At 60.6% G+C, this 18471-nt stretch overlaps 2 protein-coding genes and 1 long non-coding RNA gene across 6 annotated transcripts in view; 1 reads left to right on the top strand and 2 right to left on the bottom strand.

The window, feature by feature from the left end:
- The window catches only part of LDAH (lipid droplet associated hydrolase), a 185092-nt gene extending 183914 nt beyond the window's left edge, over positions 1-1178 (top strand). For all 4 annotated transcript variants that reach the window (XM_077152180.1, XM_077152181.1, XM_077152182.1 and 1 more), the window contains exon 7: positions 7-1178. In XM_077152180.1, coding sequence (XP_077008295.1) covers positions 7-201 — 195 coding nt within the window. In that variant the 3' untranslated portion in view covers positions 202-1178. The remainder of the gene's footprint in view (positions 1-6) is intronic.
- A 486-nt stretch (positions 1179-1664) lies between these two features.
- LOC143676915 (uncharacterized) lies at positions 1665-5191 on the bottom strand. The gene is made up of 3 exons (XR_013172300.1): positions 4355-5191; positions 4060-4227; positions 1665-3556 (listed from the first exon to the last, which is right to left on the bottom strand). It is a non-coding gene; the product is annotated as an uncharacterized LOC143676915 (long non-coding RNA).
- A 4336-nt stretch (positions 5192-9527) lies between these two features.
- GDF7 (growth differentiation factor 7) lies at positions 9528-15627 on the bottom strand. Its single transcript, XM_077152175.1, has 2 exons — positions 15243-15627; positions 9528-12822 (listed from the first exon to the last, which is right to left on the bottom strand). Exons 1-2 carry the CDS (start codon positions 15625-15627, stop codon positions 11855-11857), a joined length of 1353 nt encoding a protein of 450 aa, XP_077008290.1. The 3' UTR covers positions 9528-11854.
- Positions 15628-18471: the final 2844 nt, after the last annotated feature.

Below are 18471 nucleotides of genomic sequence, written 5' to 3'. Positions count from 1 at the left end.
TTTTAGCTTACATTTTACTATGGGACTATTGACGGTTGGTGTCCAAAAGAATTCTATGAAGACATCAAGAAAGATTTTCCAGAAGGAGATATTCGACTCTGTGAGAAGAAAATACCTCACAGTTTTGTCACATCATCTAACCAGGAAATGGCTGAAATGGTAGCTGACTGGCTAAAGGATGACCTCGGGGAATATAAATAACGACACAAGAGGAAACAGGCGCCTACAGCCAGTACATAGGGGCAGTAGGGGTACTAGATTTATTGGACAGGTGTTTAATTTTGATGACTGATATTAAAAAAGAAACACATGAGGACCTCTTGGATTAAAGAATACCAGCTCCTAATGGTAGAGCCTGAAGTAAACCCAGGTGCTGAACCCTTCCCTAAGTTTAACGAGACATTTCCCGAGACTCAGGCACCACGCTTCTAAGCGAGGCCCCTTACGTTTGCAGGAAGCGCACAGAGGCACCCGGAGGTTTGTTTTGGTAGGTCCCTGCAGACAAAATGAAGTCCAAGTCCTGCTGATTTTAATTGAGGACACTGTAGAACAGACTCTCCTAGAGGAGAAATTATGAAATACCTACTAGAGAATATAAAGGAGATTGTGAGTATGAAGTGTATTAGATAGGTGACGTGCATGAGACCATCAGAAGGATGCAGGATGGGGAGTGATGGGCAGTGGGTCCTGGCCATGAGGACAGGAGCTGAACATCACAGCCCAGGCCGACTCTGACGGACCTCAGCTGATGTCAGCCAAACTAGACGGGGCCTCGGGCTGTGACTCGTTCTCAGTTTTTGGTGTACTACTGTAGCTAGAGGGACATGCCTGAAACTGTTGAACTGTCATCTCGCCTTGATTCTTGAAGATGACTGAATAACCACACAGCTTTTAAGGTATGACCATGAAAACCTTCTGGCTGATGCACCATTTACCCAATGTACGAACACATGAGTCAGGAAAAAAAAAGACAAAACAATAAATAATTGGGGGTATGGGATGATTTGGGTGATCTTTTTCACTTTTATTCTCATTTTCATTTTACTTTGGAGTAATAAGAATACTCACAAATCTTTTGTAATGACGAGTGCACAGCTACATGGTAACACTGAACCGCTGATTGTACAGTTCGGATGATACAGTTTGTGACTATATGTCTCAATACAATTTCATTAAAAGCAAGACAGCCTCCTTGTGCCCGTTTCTTCATAAATGATGCTAGGGTAGTATCAGTTTTTACTTCAGTTTTTTGGATTGGGGAAGGTTTTTTGTTTTCTTGTTTTGTTTTACTTTTCTAAGTGAGGCCATGCCTTTAGCATTTGGCACCCTGCCTGGCTAACAAAAAGTGCCCGATGAAATGGTTCCTGAAGGAAAAGTAGAGTGAACTTGTTTTTCCTTTAATATCTCTTCTCTTTGGTACAGTGGAAAATTGCAGGGAATCTTACCCTCTGCCTTGTTCACCAGACTGTAGCTTGATTCCTCTGCAGTTTTAACATTTCTGACTCATATGAAAGGGGACACTTACTCGGCTGGCTCAGCTTTCTGGCCTCTAGCCTCCCAGCCTCCCCACACAAAACCCAGGGTGCCGTAACATCCTCCCAGCCTCCCCACACAAAACCCAGGGTGCCGTAACATCCTCCCAGCCTCCCCACACAAAACCCAAGGTGCCCTAACATCCTCCCAGCCTCCTCGCACAAACCCAAGATGCTGTAACATCACCTGGAGCTGTCACAGTGGTTTAGAAAAAAGGCAAGAAGCAAAGCATTTCTTAGATAACTTGAGACACACAGTATTTGTTCCTGGCTTTCTCTTGCAAGAGAGAAGAGAATATACTTGAGCTGGTCCTTCATTTGCGGGGAAGAGCTGGAAGACAGGTCAGCGAGCACTATGCGTGTGCTCTGCACGTGTGCTGAGGCCAGATGTGCTTTTATGAGTGGTCGCAACATAACTTCCCACTTTCCAAGGGGACCAGGATTCCTGCCTATGCCCCACGCAGGTGTAGGTAAGTGAGCACGTCTGCCCAGGTGGGCAGCAGCCATGGGCCCCGTGGGGCTTCTCTACCAGACTGAGGGCACCTTCAGATCAATCCCTGTGCCACCTTGCGTCACTCCCAACAAGTCAGTGTACGAAGCCCAGAGTGTGTGTGAGGGCCGGGGATAGCTCTGGGCTGCTGTAGTTGTTTAAAGAAAACGCTCCCAGGGAGGGAGCTGGGGAGGCTGCCTCTTGTCCCAGGACAGGTAGACCGGATGGGTCTGGGAGAGAGGAGAGCAAACTTGATAACCCACTGCTCACCCCTGCACGTTCACAGTCTCATTTGGGCCTCACAGTCCTGCGAGGCTCTGATTATGTCCATCTTACAGATGACCACTGAGGAGCTAAGAAAGAAAAGGTGAGGGACTTGCTCAAGATCTCACAGCTGTTAAGTGGCAGAACAGGGGTTCAAAGACAGGCCTCCACTGCAGATCCAGGTCCCTTCACTTGACCCGCCTCTGCCTCATGCTGCCTCTGCCCTAGCAACAGGGAGGCTGGGGAAAAGGCAAACCAGGGCCAGCGGGGCCCGGTGCGTGAAGGGTGCATAGCTAGTAACAACTGAGTCTCTTCAAAAGCTTGAAAGACATGTATCAAAGATGGGTTTTCGTGGGAAAATGCATTGAGCAGTGGACCGAGCAGAGAAAAGCGTGCACGGAGGAGCCGGCAATGAGGGGTAAGCCCTTCCACCACCGCCTGCCCCTGCCCCTGCCCCTGCCTCGCCGGCTCCTCCGAAGAGGCTCTGCGCCCTTAGACCTCTGCAGTCGCTGCCCAGCTCTTAGAAAGCCTGAGCCTCTACCCCCCACCCCCCACGGTGGCCTGGCCCAAACAACCGCTCCGCCTGAACACTGCTTCCCTCCCCCTGCCCGCCATGGCCCCCTGCCTGCCCCTGCCCTGCACTCACCGTCACGGCAGGAACTCCGTTCTTACCCAGCTGCCAACGCCGCTGCCCTCCCCACCACCCTGCCGTGAGAGCCCTAGAAGATGGGGCCTGTGTCTCGGTCATTGCTGCATCGCGAGGGCACACGGAACAGGACCTGGCGCTCTGTTCAGTGCTCGCCGTCTAAGCCCACGGTTTCCACCATCCTGACAAGCAAGCTCTCGGGAACTGTGATCTCAGTTGGCCAGACCAGGAGAAACCCCATCTCGGGCTCCTCGGCCCTCACAACTGAAGCTGTAAACGAAGTGAGGCGCACATGGGCTCCTTTAGCCCTTAAGGACGTCCCAGGCCCAGGGGATGATGCGCGAGGCCAGCCACTGCACCTGGTGGTCACGCCTCCTTCCTGGTGGGGCAGCAATGGTCACTTCCATTCCTCGGTGATGAGAAAACCCTGGAGGGCGGGTGTCAGCAGCCACAGCCTCGCAGCCCACCGGGGGCAGGAGGGCGAGCGCAGCGCTGCGCTCGGGAACAGCAGCGCATCCTCCTTTACACTGCACACCTCCGACGCTCCGGCAAAGGGGCCGTGCTCTCCTCCCCACCTGGGGACAGCCTGCCTGGCTGGGTAAGTCTGTGGGGAAATTCCTCTACCTGGGACAGGAATGTGACCCTGTGACTGAACGTCCAGTACAGCCAGGAGGTGCCAGTGCCTTGTGGGGGTCTCCCCTGCCCAGGGTGGGAATCCTGCCCCTGCAAATGCACCCTGCTCAGGCCTGGCAGACACAGGGGCTTCCCCCTGCCGGCCACTGCTTGGGGCACCATGCACCTGCCTGTGATGGGACATGCCAGGGGCGCTCACCGCCCCACAGTCGGTGCCCGCACGGTGGCAACGTGTCCCAGCAGACATGTTTCCACCCAGGTCATTAGCGCTGCTGGGCAGATGGGTACAGGGTTCTTAGGGGCACGGGCACAGCCTCGGCAGAGCAGCCTCCACCGGCCTGGGCATGAGCTGGCATCGCTGGGGTGCAATGGGGGGGGGGGGGACGAGAAGCAAGGTCAGTGCAGGGCCTCTGAGACTCGCTCTCTTCAGTATTTGGGGAAAAGGGCAAACTTTTAAATGCCACCCCTGACTTTCCCTCTCTCCCTATAATTACCCCTTCTTTCTTGACTGTGTGATCTCCTAACCACAGAATGCAGGGGACTGCAAGGGGATGGACAAATGAGAAAATGAAGACTTGATCAAGATCTGCTATAAACAGCTCTCGGCCAGCCACTTCGGGCTTCTGGATGGCAGGGTCACGTAGCTTACAAATGCCTTGTACCTGCCAAATTAGATCAGAAGGGAACACGATTTTTCCTTGGAAGGAAGGAGACTCCGTTAATTCATAACAAAATTAAGGACCAAAAAGGGAGCCAACTTTCTTAACCTTTCACCAGAGACAAACTTACCTGACCTCAGGGGTTCCCATGGCCGTGCTGCAGAAGCGCTGAATCCAGAAGGGACACGAGCCGCCGTCGCCGATGGGAAGGTGGACTCGTCCAACAGATAAGCCACAGATGGGGACAGTCATTTTCCCATGGCCGCTGCTCTGTCCACTCCTGTCCCAGAAATACTCAGGAAGCAGATGGAACCGCCTGCCCGGTCTGTGCAGGGAGCAGGAGGATGCCGTGGGGCTGGTGGGGCTGTGCCCCGCCGGGGAGGGATGCCCGAAGACTCAAGGCCGTGTCCCCGAGCACAGGCCCCCTGGGTGTGCGCAGCGGTCCTGCACGGAAGCGGCCGGCCAAATCTGCCCTAGGACTGGCCATTCCCTTAAGAGCCTCGACTAGCCTTTCAGAGGGAGATGCTCTTGCAGGACTTGCTGCCTTGGGATGTCAGCGGCAGCCTCCAGGGTGGGAGGGCTTGAGCTCCCTGGGGGGGAGAAGGGTCCTATGGGGGGAGGCACAGAAAGGCCAAACGTTTGCACATAAATGTCTGAAATGACAGCTCGCTCAGATAGCCAACAGCACTCATCTCACCGGGGAGAACAATGTCCGCTGCACACCGCCTGTCCCCCCAGACCCCAAGCTTGCCCCACGCCCCTGCCTCCTCACACCAGAGTCTCAGTGCTTGAGGGGGTCCATGAGCACAGAGACCGCAGGGCGCCCCGCCGAACTGCTGTCCTCCCCGATGCCTCTTCCCTGCTGGGGCTGCGATCAACCAATCACACAGAAGGGCTGCCCGGCAGACGCCGGGAAACTGCTCCCGAAAGACCGCACACACGCGATTTTCTCCATAAGATATTTAAGCATCTGATCTGTACAAAATATTAAAATGGTTACTGATGAGTACACGCGCATTTAACAAACATATACTGCTACGTAGTAGTCAAGAAAAAGATTGCTGTCTGCAGTCCATTTCCATATGTGCAAATTTAAATGTGAGAGCACCCATGCACAGCGGGACACGCTGCCCTCGGGGAGCCTGAGCACCTGCCACACATCAGCTCGAGCTGCCCAACTGGCCACCCCGTGGCAGCAAGGACACAGCTGGACCCACAGCCCAGGCCTCGGAGTTCTGCTCTGGCCGGACCAGGACCGTGAGATTGCAGCCAAAGAGAAGTGCGTTAATTGAGTTTGAAACCTCACAGCCACCCCATCTCCTCACTCCCAAACCAGGCTGAGAAAACGCTGGTGTTGTTGCAAAAGGAAAGGAACATGTGCCAGCAATGACGAGCAGCGCTGTCCTTGGCGGCTGAGGGAATGGCGTGCCATCGAGCCGCAGGCGCCGCCTCACCTCGAGCTGTGCCCACTGCGTGAAAAACACAGGCGACCGTCGGATTTCATTTGCGTTCTCCACGGCAGGGGATCGGCCCGTGCGGAGCTCTGCTGCCCTCGGTGACGGACGTGCCTACACGCCACCCCTTGGCAGCTGATGCAGGAGTGTGCAGAAGTCCTCGGGGTTAGGTTTGTTTATTTATCTACAAAACGTTTCCCCAAACTTTTCAGAATCTCCTATTTACCTCTCCTGAAAGAGCGATTCAGGCAGCATGTTAATCATTGTAAAAGGAAAAAAAAGGCACTGATTTTTCATATGGGGTGAAATACTTCCGGCTGAAAGATCTGGAGTGACTCAATTAGGATTCTTTGTCAAAGAAAACATAAAGCTGTTTGCTCTACAGCATTAAAGTGAATCAGAAAATGAAATGACTCTAAGACGCTTGTGGTTAATCCGTGATTTATCTGAGCTGAAGAATGCCAGAGAAATTCCCCTTTCGTGAGCCTCTGTTTCTGGCTTGGAACCTCTGGGGTTTCCCGGCCAGGACGCCCGGCCCATCGCGCTCTTTGCACACTGAACCACACCTGACGGCCGGGACCAGAATGTACGTGCCGGGGAGAAGAGCCCCGCTGCGGGCGCGCGCTGCCACGGGGGCATGTTCTGGTCCTGGTGGCCTTCTCTGTCACTCAGGGTCAAAAATGCAGACCAGGAAGGGCCCTGGACACACCTGCCCCGGCGCGGCTCTCCAGACGCACACCCACCACTGCCCAGCGAGCGGCTGGGGAGGAGCCGGCGCCTCGGAGACGCCGGGTGCTGCCCATCCTCAGCAGGTAGCGCCACCCAGCGCCCCTCTCACCTCAGCCTGAGTCCTCTGTGCACTCTGCTCCCCCTGCCTCAGCAGGGCACCTCGGAGCGAGGGGGCTGGCCAGATGCCGCAGAGCAGGCGCGATTCCGCACCAGCACAGCCTTGCCCTCCTCCCGCCCCCCACTCCCATCTGCCAGCACCTGAAAAGCAGGTGAGATGGGCATGCAAGCACGGGACAGCTGGCTGCACCCCAGAAGGCTGTGCTGCCGGGCTAAAGGCACCTGGGATTTGACTGGCAGCTCTTCCTTGGGTTTCTAGATGAAGCATTTCAGCGTCCCATCACTGACAGAAGAGGTATCATTGAAAAAGTGTCTGCGCTGGTGCTTCCATCAGCTGAGCCAAAACGAGGCTCTCCGGAACAAGCAGAAGGGGGTGGTGGGTCTGGCTGCACTTGCCGGCACACAAAGCTGTCCTGGCACAGACTCACCTGACTGTGCAGAAACAGCTCTCACAGGCAGTGTCTGTGAACACTGCGGCCCTCTTGGCCTTGTAGGGAACACACTTGAGAGGCCAGTCCTGCCCTTTGCCAGTGCAGACACTCGCACTGCAGACACTCGCACATGCCTGCACAGATGCTTCCCGGGAGCGCTGCCCTCTGGCTGTGGTGGCCTCAGTGTGCACGTCCAGTCAACAAGTACAAGCACGGCTTCAAGTCCAGGCCAGACTTTCAGTGACCACACACTCCTGGCCTCCCCCTGTCCTGACGGCTGCCCGGCCAACTGCAGGCCACCAAGGGCAGCCGGCACCCGCGGTGGGCTGGGGAAGGGAGCCAAGCTGTGGGCACCTGGTTGCGTGCACAGAATGAGCAGAGAGAGAGCCCCAGAAGGTGTGGTCAGGCCCACCCTGAGGATTCCAGGCCACATCCTGCAGCCTGGGGGTCTGCGGGGGGACCCCGACATTGGAGTTGTGGCTCCCCGTGGACAGCAGGCTCCTTTCCCCTACACCCTCCGTGCCGACCGGCTGCCTGTGCAGCTGTAAGCAACGGGCGCAGGCTAAAGTCCAGGCAGCCGACGGGGAGTCGGCCCAAAGGCTCAGAGGCTCCACAAGCAAAAGAGACACGGCATCTGAAAATTTAGAAATAAGTACATGTTTATTTCTGCCTTCCTCCTCCCTTCGCGTGCTTCTCAATGTTAAACTGTGTCACCATTTGCCAGGCCACCAAAAAGCTCTTCCAGTGGGTGACGCCTGCCCTGGAGCCCCTGCAAGCTGGAGACCCCAGACCTGCCCGGGCACGGCAGTGAGCTGGGGAGGAGGGCACGGGACACAGCGTGAGAGCTGCCCTCGCCCAGGCTGGCCCGGCCCCTGGAGGGACCCCAGGATAGTCCCAGAACCCTGTCTGGGCCACCTACAAGACAGCACCATTTCCTCCCCTGCAGCCTCCACACAGATGCCAGCGACAGGCGGGTGGCAGGAGGGCAGCAGGAGGGCACCCCTCCCCACACCAGGTCACAGAATAGTCTCAGCCCATGTGGGGCTCTGCTTGTGCCAGTGTGTGCAAGGGGCCCTCAGGCTGCTGGGCAGGAGCAGCTGGAGAAAGCTCCCGGCTTTCGGAGCTCAGCCCCGGCTCCGAGCTGCTGGCCACAAAGCAAGCACACAAAGCACCAGAGAAGGCTGAGTATTTGACACACACACACACGTGCGCGCACACATACTCACACACAAGAGTTGCAAAACTGAAGCAGTGGGACCTCTTCCCAGAACATAGTTGCATTTGCTCTGCCTTTGGTCTGAGTGGACATTTCGGGCCAAACAGAATCCTAGAAGCATCCAATCTAAGTGCCTCGTTTTCCAGGGGCGGAGGCTGAGGCCGAGAGGGGGCACCTGGGAGCGGGCGTCCTTCGGGTGGGTGCGGCCGGTCTGGGGGCAGCTCCTGCAGGCACCACGCAGCAGGAACAAACTACCCCCCACACCTGCTCGCGAGGTTCTCTTCCCTTCCCAACCGAGACGGCTTCTGTGGGGAAAGGCAGGCTCCCTCTCACTGGAGCAGACCCCCACAGCAGGCTGTTTTCACCAGCAGGGCCCCCACCCCAGAGCCCCTGCTCTCCCCACCTGGGGAGGCCACCCGCTTGCCCCAGAACCAGCAAGGCCCTGAGACAGCAAAGTGCTCTCTCACCCTTTCTTGGACATTCTGGAAACCAGACTCAAGCAACAAAACGTTGGGCTGATTTTGTGTGTGCTCTCTGCTCTTGAGAAGAATTCAATTTTCTCTTTGCTTTAAGAAAGAAAGTCTGCAATCTCTAGTCATTTTCTGCAGTGAGTGTGCAATTGCTGAGAGGCTCAGCAGCGCGGAGAACTTGAAGTACAGTCCCATTACTTCGTAGGCTTGGCCGCCCTCCTGGGTTCTGAGGCCAGGCTGCAGGGGGATGCTGCTGACCTGGGGGTCTGACTCTCCTCTCACCCGACCCGCACCGTGCATCCTTCCATGCCGCTTAACCAAGTGCCGGAAACGCAGTGGGAAGGGCTGCACATGCACGACGGATGTGCCCAGTCCAGGCCAGGCTGCCCCACACTAAGGACAAGGCCACATCCCCTCCAGAGGACCCACCCGGACCTGCCTGCTGGCCAGGTCAGCCATCTCCCAAAATCCAGAAGTCCGCGTTCAAGCCAAAGTGACCAGACTGCCAGCCCCCTCTGGCCCGCCTGCCCCATGCCACCCCAGCTGGAGAGCAAGGATGCCAGGCCCTGCCCTCTAGCAGCTTAAGGTGGGCTCAGATTATCACAGGTAGCCGTGCCCAATTTTCCCCCGGCTAAGCGGACAATTCTATTTTTTAAATAAGTATTATTCCAGCAAGGAGCTTGATTTGTGCCCGTGCACCCCCACCCCCACCCCACCCCACCGCCACCACTGCAACCACCACTGCCAACCATGGCTGCAGAACCCCTTTCTCTAGACGCTACGTCCTCGCAAAGCTCATCCACCCACATCTCAGCAGCGACAACCTGCAGGCCTCCACATGCTGGCCCTCCTGCTGTCACTTTTACCAAGTGACCCACACCCTCCACTGACCTAGTCCTGACTGCAAGGCCAGAGAGCTGGGCAGAGGCAGTGCAGCCCAGGGTCCCCGGTGCCCCACATACCGCCTCGAGGGCTCTCCTTCTGCAAGGAGCAGGCTGAGGACAGCGGGGCCACAGGAGGGGCCTTCCCTGCGGGGGGCCAGCACACACGCCACTGCTGGGTGCAGACACCCACGGCCCTCTACACGGCTCCCGACAACTCGGCTTAGGAGCAGGTCATTAAAAGCTCAGGCTAAATCAAGACATTTCTTCACCCCAAACTGTCTTTCCCAGTTACTAAAAACAGCATCAAAACGCTTGCTTTTGCCTGAAGATATTAAATATCCTACATTCTCTTCACTTAATAGTTAGCTATAGTTTTGCATGAACCCCTTTTCTGAAACGTCAAATACTACAACTTTCAACACTTTGGTGCCATTTATTTTTACTCTTTATTATGACAGGTATTAGAGCAATAGCCACAGAATCATTAGTAAAGTCACAGCTTACAAACAGGAAGTGAGCCTTTTCTGGCAAAACCAAGAAATACAGTGGGACCTGCCATCTTTTCCCAGTCCCTAAAATTAGGACTTGCACCAAAGCAGCCACTTTGGATATATTTTTTTAACCTGAAGATACTGTCGCATTTTCTGGTTATTTTTAGCAACTCATATTGCCACAGAACATAAATTCACATTACATGAGAGGGAAATTTTAATTTTGAAAGCAGTTTAAATGTAGGATTTTTCCCCATAAATATATTAGCTGTATCCTAATTTTTTAGTAGTTTCTCTCTCTTAAGAGAGTTATCACTTAGAATTGAAATTTATATAAATCGTCCCAGATGAAGCTCAGCCCAGCCTTAAAACGGATTGCCGCCGAGGGCTGCAGGGTTTTAAAAGAAGCCACAGCCGCAGGCGCTGGGCAGGTGGGTGGCCAACGCCCCTCTCCCAAGGAAAGACCGCCCAGGACACATGAATCGGTGCGATGGCTGAGAATGAGGCTGGCGCGCTCCAGCTCGCCTGGGCAAGGGGAACCCACCATCTCCTAGACTCGGGCCAGCCCCCCCAGCTGGGGTTTCCACCCGGGTTCCCCCACCCCGAGGCGACCCTCCGCGGAGGCAGGAGGGGAGGGCCAGGCCTTCCTTCCACTCGGGACCACTGGTTTCGGGTGAATTTCAATTGGCCAAACGCATTTTTGTGCGGCTTCACTTCCTGTTACTTTTATGCTGCCAAAAACCACAGCAGCGCACACGCAGCAAGAGCGTGTAAAAGCCGGCACAGACTCTGGCTGAGCGCAGGCCCCCCGCCCTCGTGCCATGTGGAGGGGTTCTCGGTGGAAGCTGCCCCAGGGCCGCTCCCCGCCCCCTTCAAGAAGGCGCCTCTTGGCCAGCTCCTCAGGAAAACCTCCTGGCAGGTCGCTAGGAGAGCGGCAGCTTCGCCCTCTTCCCCCATTCCCGGCCACTGGGCTAACCTCCTCGAGCACCCCCACGGCGCTGCTCCTGCCTGCTCCGCCCAGGCGGGAAGCTTCTGAACTGGCAGATCCCACCCTAACCCCCAATTCCACTTCAAATCCGACTCAGAGATTTAAAACCTCTCCCCAGCCCCCTTCCCAAAGGAAGTAAAAAAAAAAAAAAAAGGCTCCATTTTCTGGATCATTCCCGATGGGAACTGATAAAAGCGGGCAGTGGGGATCTGGGGCGCTCCGCCGCACTTGCTTTCCGACAAATGCTTCCTTTCAACGCGGCGGAGGGGGCGTGGGCAATTTTAAAAGTCAAAGAAAATAGGATAAGGTGTTTTCCAGCGGTTACCTCCCCGGGGAAATGCCTTCCGACGCCACGCGCACCTTCGGGAGGGCGCGCCCTGCCTCCTCCCGGCCAGAGTCCCCGCCTCCAGTCGCGGGGAGACCACCCGGCGGGGCCAGAAACAAAAATGGGTGAGACGGCATTCGCTCGTGCCCCTTTCGCTCAGTCGTTCCGGAGCCCCAGTTCTCCAACCCGTTTCTCCCCGACTGAGTGTCCCTCACAGCACAGCAGCACAAACGCATTTCACCGCCCCAATCGGGAAGTGGGCGCAAAGGCGATCTGTCCGCAAAACACACGTGGCTGTCACCTTAGTTTCAGGGTGGCTCTCCCCAGCGCCGTGGGATGCCGGACGCGGGAGACGCGTGCACGCGAGAACGAGGGCACGGCTGTGGGTATGGGTTTGACCGCGTGCTCCTGCGGACGTTGGGCCAGAGTCCGACGCGCACCAACGCATGGTGCCAGGCCCGGCCCGCGGCTGCTCTCCCATAGGGGGTCCGCGGCGGCGCGGCTGTCCCCTCCCCGGCCCGCACGCTACCTGCAGCCGCAGGCCTCCACCACCATGTCCTCGTACTGCTTGTACACCACGTTGTTGGCGGCGTCGATGTAAAGGATGCTGATGGGGCTGAGGCGCGCGGGCACGCAGCAGGAGGCCGGCGCCGCTTCGGGCGCCATGGAGTTGAGCAGCGTCTGAATGATGGCGTGGTTGGTGGGCTCGAGGTGCGAGCGCAGGGGGAAGTCGCAGACGCCCTCGCAGTGGTACGCCTCGTAGTCCAGCGGCGCGATGACCCAGTCGTCCCAGCCCAGCTCCTTGAAGTCCACGTGCAGCGGCTTGCGGCTGCAGCGGCTCCGGCCCCTGCGCCCGTGTCCCCGGCCCGCGCCCCCGCCGCTTCCCTGGGCCGTCCGCGCCCCGGCCAGCGCCGTCCGCCGCCGCCGGCGTCCGCCGCCAACGACCCGCGGCGACCCGGGGCCGGGGCCCGGATCCGGCGGCGGCTCGGCGGCCAGCGCCGCCCCGAGCGCGCGGGCCTGGGCGCGGATCTGGCGGAACAGGCTCTCCTTCCTCTGCGTGCGGGAGGCGACGACGAGCAGCGCGCGCTCCTCCACCGCGGCGCCACCCCGGGGCGGCGGGCCGAAGCCCAGCAGCCGGAGGGCCAGCGGGCTCCGCGCCGGGCCGCGCACCGCGCGCAGCCAGAGGCAGAGCGCGCGGCTGGCCCGCGGCTCCCGGCGGTGGCGCCGCACTGCGTCCGCCACGTCGAACGCCTCCCAGCGCCGGGCGGCCAGGGGCTCTGCGGCCCGCGAGTGTAGCAGGCGCGGCGCGCGGGCGGCGCCCGGACACGTGGACAGCAGCAGCAGCGGCGGCGGCGGGGCGGGCGCGCGGCGGGGCCCGGACCCCGGGAACCCGCTGCGCAGCACGCGCAGCTCGGCGCCCACCACGTCGTCGGCGTCGGGAAGGCTGGACACGTCGAACAGGAAGCGCCGGCCGGTCTCAGCTGCCGAGTGGTCTGCACGGGACAGGCAGGGACAGAGAGAGAAAGAGCCGCGTGAGAGCTAAGGCCGCAGTCACGCCGCGGGGCCTCCTAACCGCAGATCTCCTCGCGCGAGGCCTGGGCAGAGCCCGCCGGAGCCGGCGCCTGCCCCCTGGTCCCCACCGCAGCCGGAACGCTGCCAGCCTGGCCCGGAGCAAGGGGGGAGGGCTTCTCCTTTGGTTCGTGGAGTGAAAAACCCAGCCACCGCGGCCACCCACGGCCACCTGCGCACGGCCGAGCCGGGGGCCAGGAGCACGCCCTCGCACTCGGGACCCGGACTAAGGCTGCCCGCCCCGGAACGGCCGGCGCGAGGGGACATGGCCCAGGCCGGTGACACGGAAGTCCCGGTGGACGCCCCGTTTCGCTCGCCCCTTGAGCAGCTTGGAGGTCAGCTGTGCCCGCAAAATCTTCCTCTCTTCCCGCGGCTCTGCCTCTTCGCCCAGCCCCGCGTGGGTATCCCCTCGAGGGGTCAGTCAAGGCGGAGGAGACCCTCTAAACCAACTTCCTCGTTACCCAGGCTCGGCCCAAGACCTCAGCACCTCGGCGCTGCTGGAGGGATCGCGAACCCCAGCTCCTGCCAGGGCTCCCGCGAACCCCGATGGAGGGAGAAGCCAGCAAGGGGACGCGAGCGGCTTTCTCGCCAGCTCGGAGCTGCCTTGCCGCAGGGTGGGGGCAGCGCGGCCCAGAATGAGGGCTCACCCCCAGCACCGGCCGCTCCCTTCGCTGCCTTATTCTTTCCCTCGGTTGTGACTTACCTCGGGCTTTGGAGTTTTAATTTGGGGCGTTGGACACTTTTTTTCTTTTGCCCAAAATTAAACATTAAAATTCCTCCAAGCTGCAGCTAAGGAGCGCCCTTTGAAGAGGGTCCTATGGTTTCGTTTTGCCCCACACTCGGAGACTGCAGACGTCCCCCACCTTCGGGATTCACTCGCTTACCGCCGACCCCAGTCCTTAAGGCCGAGGTCCCAGGACTCCCCGCTATCTGTGGCCTCTGGGGACCTCAAGCAGCCGCGCTCCCCGAGTTGAATCAGGGTAGAAGGGGAGGCAGGAGAGGGTGGGGAGCAAATGCTCAGCCACAGCGGTCGGCCCCGGAGCAGTCGTGGGCACTTCCTCGGGCTTCCCCTGCAGCCCCTCGGCCTCCCCCGGCTGCAGGTCCCTGCCGCTGCATTCCCCTAGGAGTTAGGAGAGGCCGCCGCACCAGTCTCGCCGGCCGGGAAAGGCCCTGGGGTTTAGCTCCGGTGAGACGGTAGGCCTGGCTTGAGACCTGAGAAAGAGCAGCTGCCCCTCTGCGAGCTTCGGGTACCTCCCACCCTCCCACCTTCCCCCAGCCCCACAGCCGGCACTGCTGCAGTGGGAAGGTCCCCTACCGGTATTTGCAGGGCCATTTGGTGATACGCATGGTGTCACCAAAATACACCCAAAATAAGGCCGTCTGAGGGGTGCTGTGTATGTGTGTCATACGGGTCGGTGATTTGGTCCCCTGTGCAGCCTGTCAGCGGCTGGCAGGCCTGTGACACTTATTTCCAGCCCCTTTCCCCTTTTTTTTCCTCTTGCCTTCCTGGCTAGATAGAATTAAGGCTGAAATTACTTGAATTTCCGCCTGAAATTAGTTAAAATTTCCCTATCTGTCTGCTTTAATGACTTCAGTGGAGATTAATAAAATCCAGATGCCACCAGGCAGCCAGCACGCGGCTCACCCACGGCCTGTGTTTGGATCCCTGGGTCCCAGACAGGCCCGCATCTCGCGGGGTCTCCGCCGGCCCTCTGCTCCTTGCACAACCAGGAATTCCCCTGCCCCGCCTCGCAGGCGCACCTCTGAGAAGAAGGGACCTCCTCATACCTGGTGATGCCACCAACCTCTCCAGGACCATCTACTTCCGCCTGATACCCGCCTCTGCCCAACAGTCCCCTGCGCTTCCCCCAATTTGTGCTCCCTGGCGACGCGAGGAGCTGCAGGGACCGTGCAACGGAGCAGCCGCTGCGCGCCACCGTCACTGCTCAGCCCCTCTCGCCGATCGGAGGTGTCCGGAGCTTCTGCCCTTTTTTCTTCTCGAGGACACCGGCCCAGAGGCCTCTCTAGACCGTTCCCCGAGAAGTGGGTCTCGGAAACGGGCCGCCTCCTTCAGGGGACACGCCGGCTGCAGGACCCGGGCCACCGCAGAGAAGCCGGCTCAGGCCCTGGGGCCCCGGGAGCTGCCCGGGTGCAGGGGCGGCGGGTTCGGGTGAGTCGGCCTCGGCGCGGTTTCTTTCTAACACCTGAGGCTGGGACATGCGGGGACCGCGGCCCAGCACAGATTGGAGCGGGAGACACGGCTCCGACGGTGGCCTCAACCCAGGACGAGACGCGACAACCCAGGACGAGACGCGATGGGCGGACGCGGGAAAGGCGCGAGTACCTGGCGTCGCCTGGTCTGCGAAGCCGGTGATTGTGTCGGCGCGGCGGGGGCGACCGGAACCCGGGCCGGAGGCGGCGGCGGTCCCGGCCGGAGCCCCCCGGGACAGACTCAGGTAAAGCGACATCATGAACTGGTGCGGCACCACCGAGCCGTTTCTGAAGCCCGAGCCGGAGGCACGGCGCGCAGCAGCGCGGGCCCCGGGAGCCGGGGCGGCAGGGGCCGCGGAGGCGCCCGCAGCCGGGGCGAGGGTCCGTCCGCCGCCCCCCGGGTCCCCGGCCGGCCCTGCCCCCGCCGCTCGCAGCACGGCGGCCGCTTCGAGCCCGTCACGGGGGCGGCAGGCGCTCAGCAGCCAGAGGCACAGCGCGGCGGCGGCGCTCAGGTCCATGGGCTCCGAGGGCCGGCGGCGGGCGGCGCGGGCTCCGCGGCTCCGGGAAGTCCCCCGGCGCCTTTTGAACATAGTGTTTAATAACCGGGGAAGTGTGCGCAGCCCGCCGCGCCCCCCGCCTCTCCCCCACCCCGCCCCGCGCCCCGAGCAGCGCCCCCTGCCGAACGCCCGGGGCCCGGCGCTGCGCCCCCCACTCGCTCAGTCCGCCCGACGCGGAGTCCGCGACCGCAGCCTCCCTCCCCACCCGCGCCGGCCAGACACCCCCCACCCGGTGCCCCCGCATCCGGCGCCCCGCCCGCCTGCCCACGCCAGCGCGGCCCCCGTGTCCCACCCGCGCAGCCTCTCCCCGCTCCCGGCGCCTGTGCCAGGAGGGCTCGGGACGCCAGACGTGGGGCCCCGCCCGCGCCCTGGGACCAGCGCTCGCCGAGAGGCCGTCAGGACGCGCTTGTGGTCAGCGGCTCCGCATCCCGCCGCGGCCGCCCTTGCCCCCCGCACCAGCACCGGGGTGGGCCAGAGCCGGGGAGCCGGCCTGCAGGAGCCGGGAGAGAGGCCGGGCCGCCGGAAGGGCCACCAGCGGAGAGACGGTGGCCCCGGACCGCCGTCGGAAAGGAAAGATTGGGGCGCGGACTTGGTGCTGGGGCGGGAGCCCAGAGCTCTGAGGGGCGCGGGAATGGCGCTCCCACGAGGGAGGCGCGCTGCGGGTCCCTCTGTGCGTGGAAAGTGCGGACCTCGCGCCCGCCCAGTTTCCGCGAGGTCCCGGCGCGACCGGAAACGGGCCCGCGGGTGTGCGGGGCGGGCGGGCAGCCGGCGGCGAGCGGCGAGCGGCGGGCCCTGCGGGGGCGCCTCGCTCTGCTTTCCCCGCGGCCGCTTTCGCGCGGGGCCCCGGGGGCAGGTCCCCAGGCCACGTCTCTGGAGGGCTCGCGGAGGGGGTGGGCCCTGCGCGCGTGCGGAGACGTCCAGCGGGGGGGCGAGCGCAGCCGCGCGTCCCTTTTCCTCTCGAGCTGCGTCAGTACCAGGTTCGGATCTCGGCCCGCGCCGCGAGGCCGGGTGCGTTGGAGCGGAGCCGGGCGGGGATGCTCCGGGGCCATCGCCCTCCCAGACTCGTGGGGCTCCTGCACCGGCCGCTTGTCGCCAACTGGCGCTGTGGTTCTCCCCATTGGGCCACCGCGGGGACGCGGAGCCTGCACGGCTTGTGAGCTTTGGGCCACGCATGCTCGGGGACAGACGGGGACTGTGAGTGGGAGCCGTGGGAAGGGTCACCACCCGTGGACCCCAAGATCTATCGGGTGGGCGGAGGAGACAGGCCCCGGGTTAGGGGCCGGTAGGGGTGGGGGGGGGTGCATGCTCCTGGGCCGGAGGCGCAGCGGGCGTCCAGGGTCTAAGGTCGTTGCAGCAAGCACGCGATTGGGCTGAGGGGCCTGCTTCTCCACCTGGCTTGGGCCTTGGGCGACATGCCCTTCCTTGTCAGTTTTCTCAAGTATATGAAGGACAGGGCGGGAGGAGTCCCCAGTCTGGCTTGACAGAGCAGGTGCTAAACAATCGAGGGAATTAGAAATGGAGTGGAATCCTGGGCTCTGGCTGTTCCTTCGGGGAGGAAGCTGCCTTGAGAGTGGACTTCCTCAGCTGTGAAATGAGAGCATTCCCCGTCTCAGGGAACTTGTTTGTGACCAGGAATTCAGGCTGACACGGACGGACGAGACTCAGCAGTGGGGGGCAGTGGGGGACTGCCAGGGCCTCCCATCCTGCTGGAACCACTGCCCGCTAGCTGTCTGAGCTTGGGACAGCACTTCTTCCCCACCTGTAAAGTCAGGGCAGTGGCTCATCCATCCATCCATCCATCCACTCACTCCTCCTTGCTTCCGATTCAGCAGTGCACTGGAAAAAACCCATGGAGCTTTAGTGAAGGCAAGAGAGGCAGTAAACAGTCAGCAAATACACATCCAGAGTAGAGTGATGGAGGCCTGGATCCATGGAGGCCACCCTGGCATGGAGCCCAGGGCGAGGGATGGGTAGGGGATGTTTGATCCACATCTGACCTTTCCCCTTCCCTCTAAATGAGAGGAACCATTTGTCCCCCAGTGTGGGGCTTCATGTGTCTTTACATCCCTCATGCCGTTTAATTCCCACAACCAATCCATGAGGTAGGCATTACTATCCCCATTGCAGATGAGGAAAGTGGAGTCTCAAGGAAATTCAGCACCTTGCCTGGGGGCACCCAGTGAGTGGCAGAGCCTTTGCCCAGCCCTTGGTTGCTGCTGGTGCCCACCTGGCCTATCCCCTCCGCAAAGCCCAGGGCAGAGGCGAGCGCCCCTGCCCTGCCTCTCTGGCTCTCTGGGAAGTTCTCAGCAGGCAAAACGGACCCCTTCCTGCCCGAGCTGCTGGCCGGAGTCCATAGCCCCTGCTGTCAACATCACGGTCTTGTCCCCAGCAGCAGGGCCTGTCCCTGATGCGAGAGGGCAGCTCACAGGATGGGCCAGCAAGAGCATGTGGTCCCACTGCTCATTTTACATGTGGGGAAACGCGCAGAAAAGGGCCGAGTGGCACAGGGAGGCAGTTCCGGAGTCAGGGCTGGCCTGGCCCAGCTGTCCAGGTGTCCTGCCCGGGCTTCTCAGAGCCCCTTGAAGGAGATGCGGTCTTAAGTGAAGACACGTCCTTCCTGAGGGGAGAGAGAGGCGAGACCAGAAGCTCCCAGCCCTCCATCCCTGACTCCGTGAAGCTGGAGCCCTCCTGGGGGGCAGTAGCCTCAGGGAGTGCACCAGCCCCGCCCAGCCTCCCTTCTGGGGGAGGTGGGGAGGACAGCCTTTGGTGGGGGGACTGGGCAGAGGGAGCACTCCCAGCCTGGAG

Source organism: Tamandua tetradactyla, chromosome 3 (assembly GCF_023851605.1).
Source record: "Tamandua tetradactyla isolate mTamTet1 chromosome 3, mTamTet1.pri, whole genome shotgun sequence".
Lineage (NCBI taxonomy): Eukaryota > Metazoa > Chordata > Mammalia > Pilosa > Myrmecophagidae > Tamandua > Tamandua tetradactyla.
The sequence above is the reverse complement of the archived record's forward strand: the minus strand, read 5'-3'. Positions and strand labels throughout refer to the sequence as shown.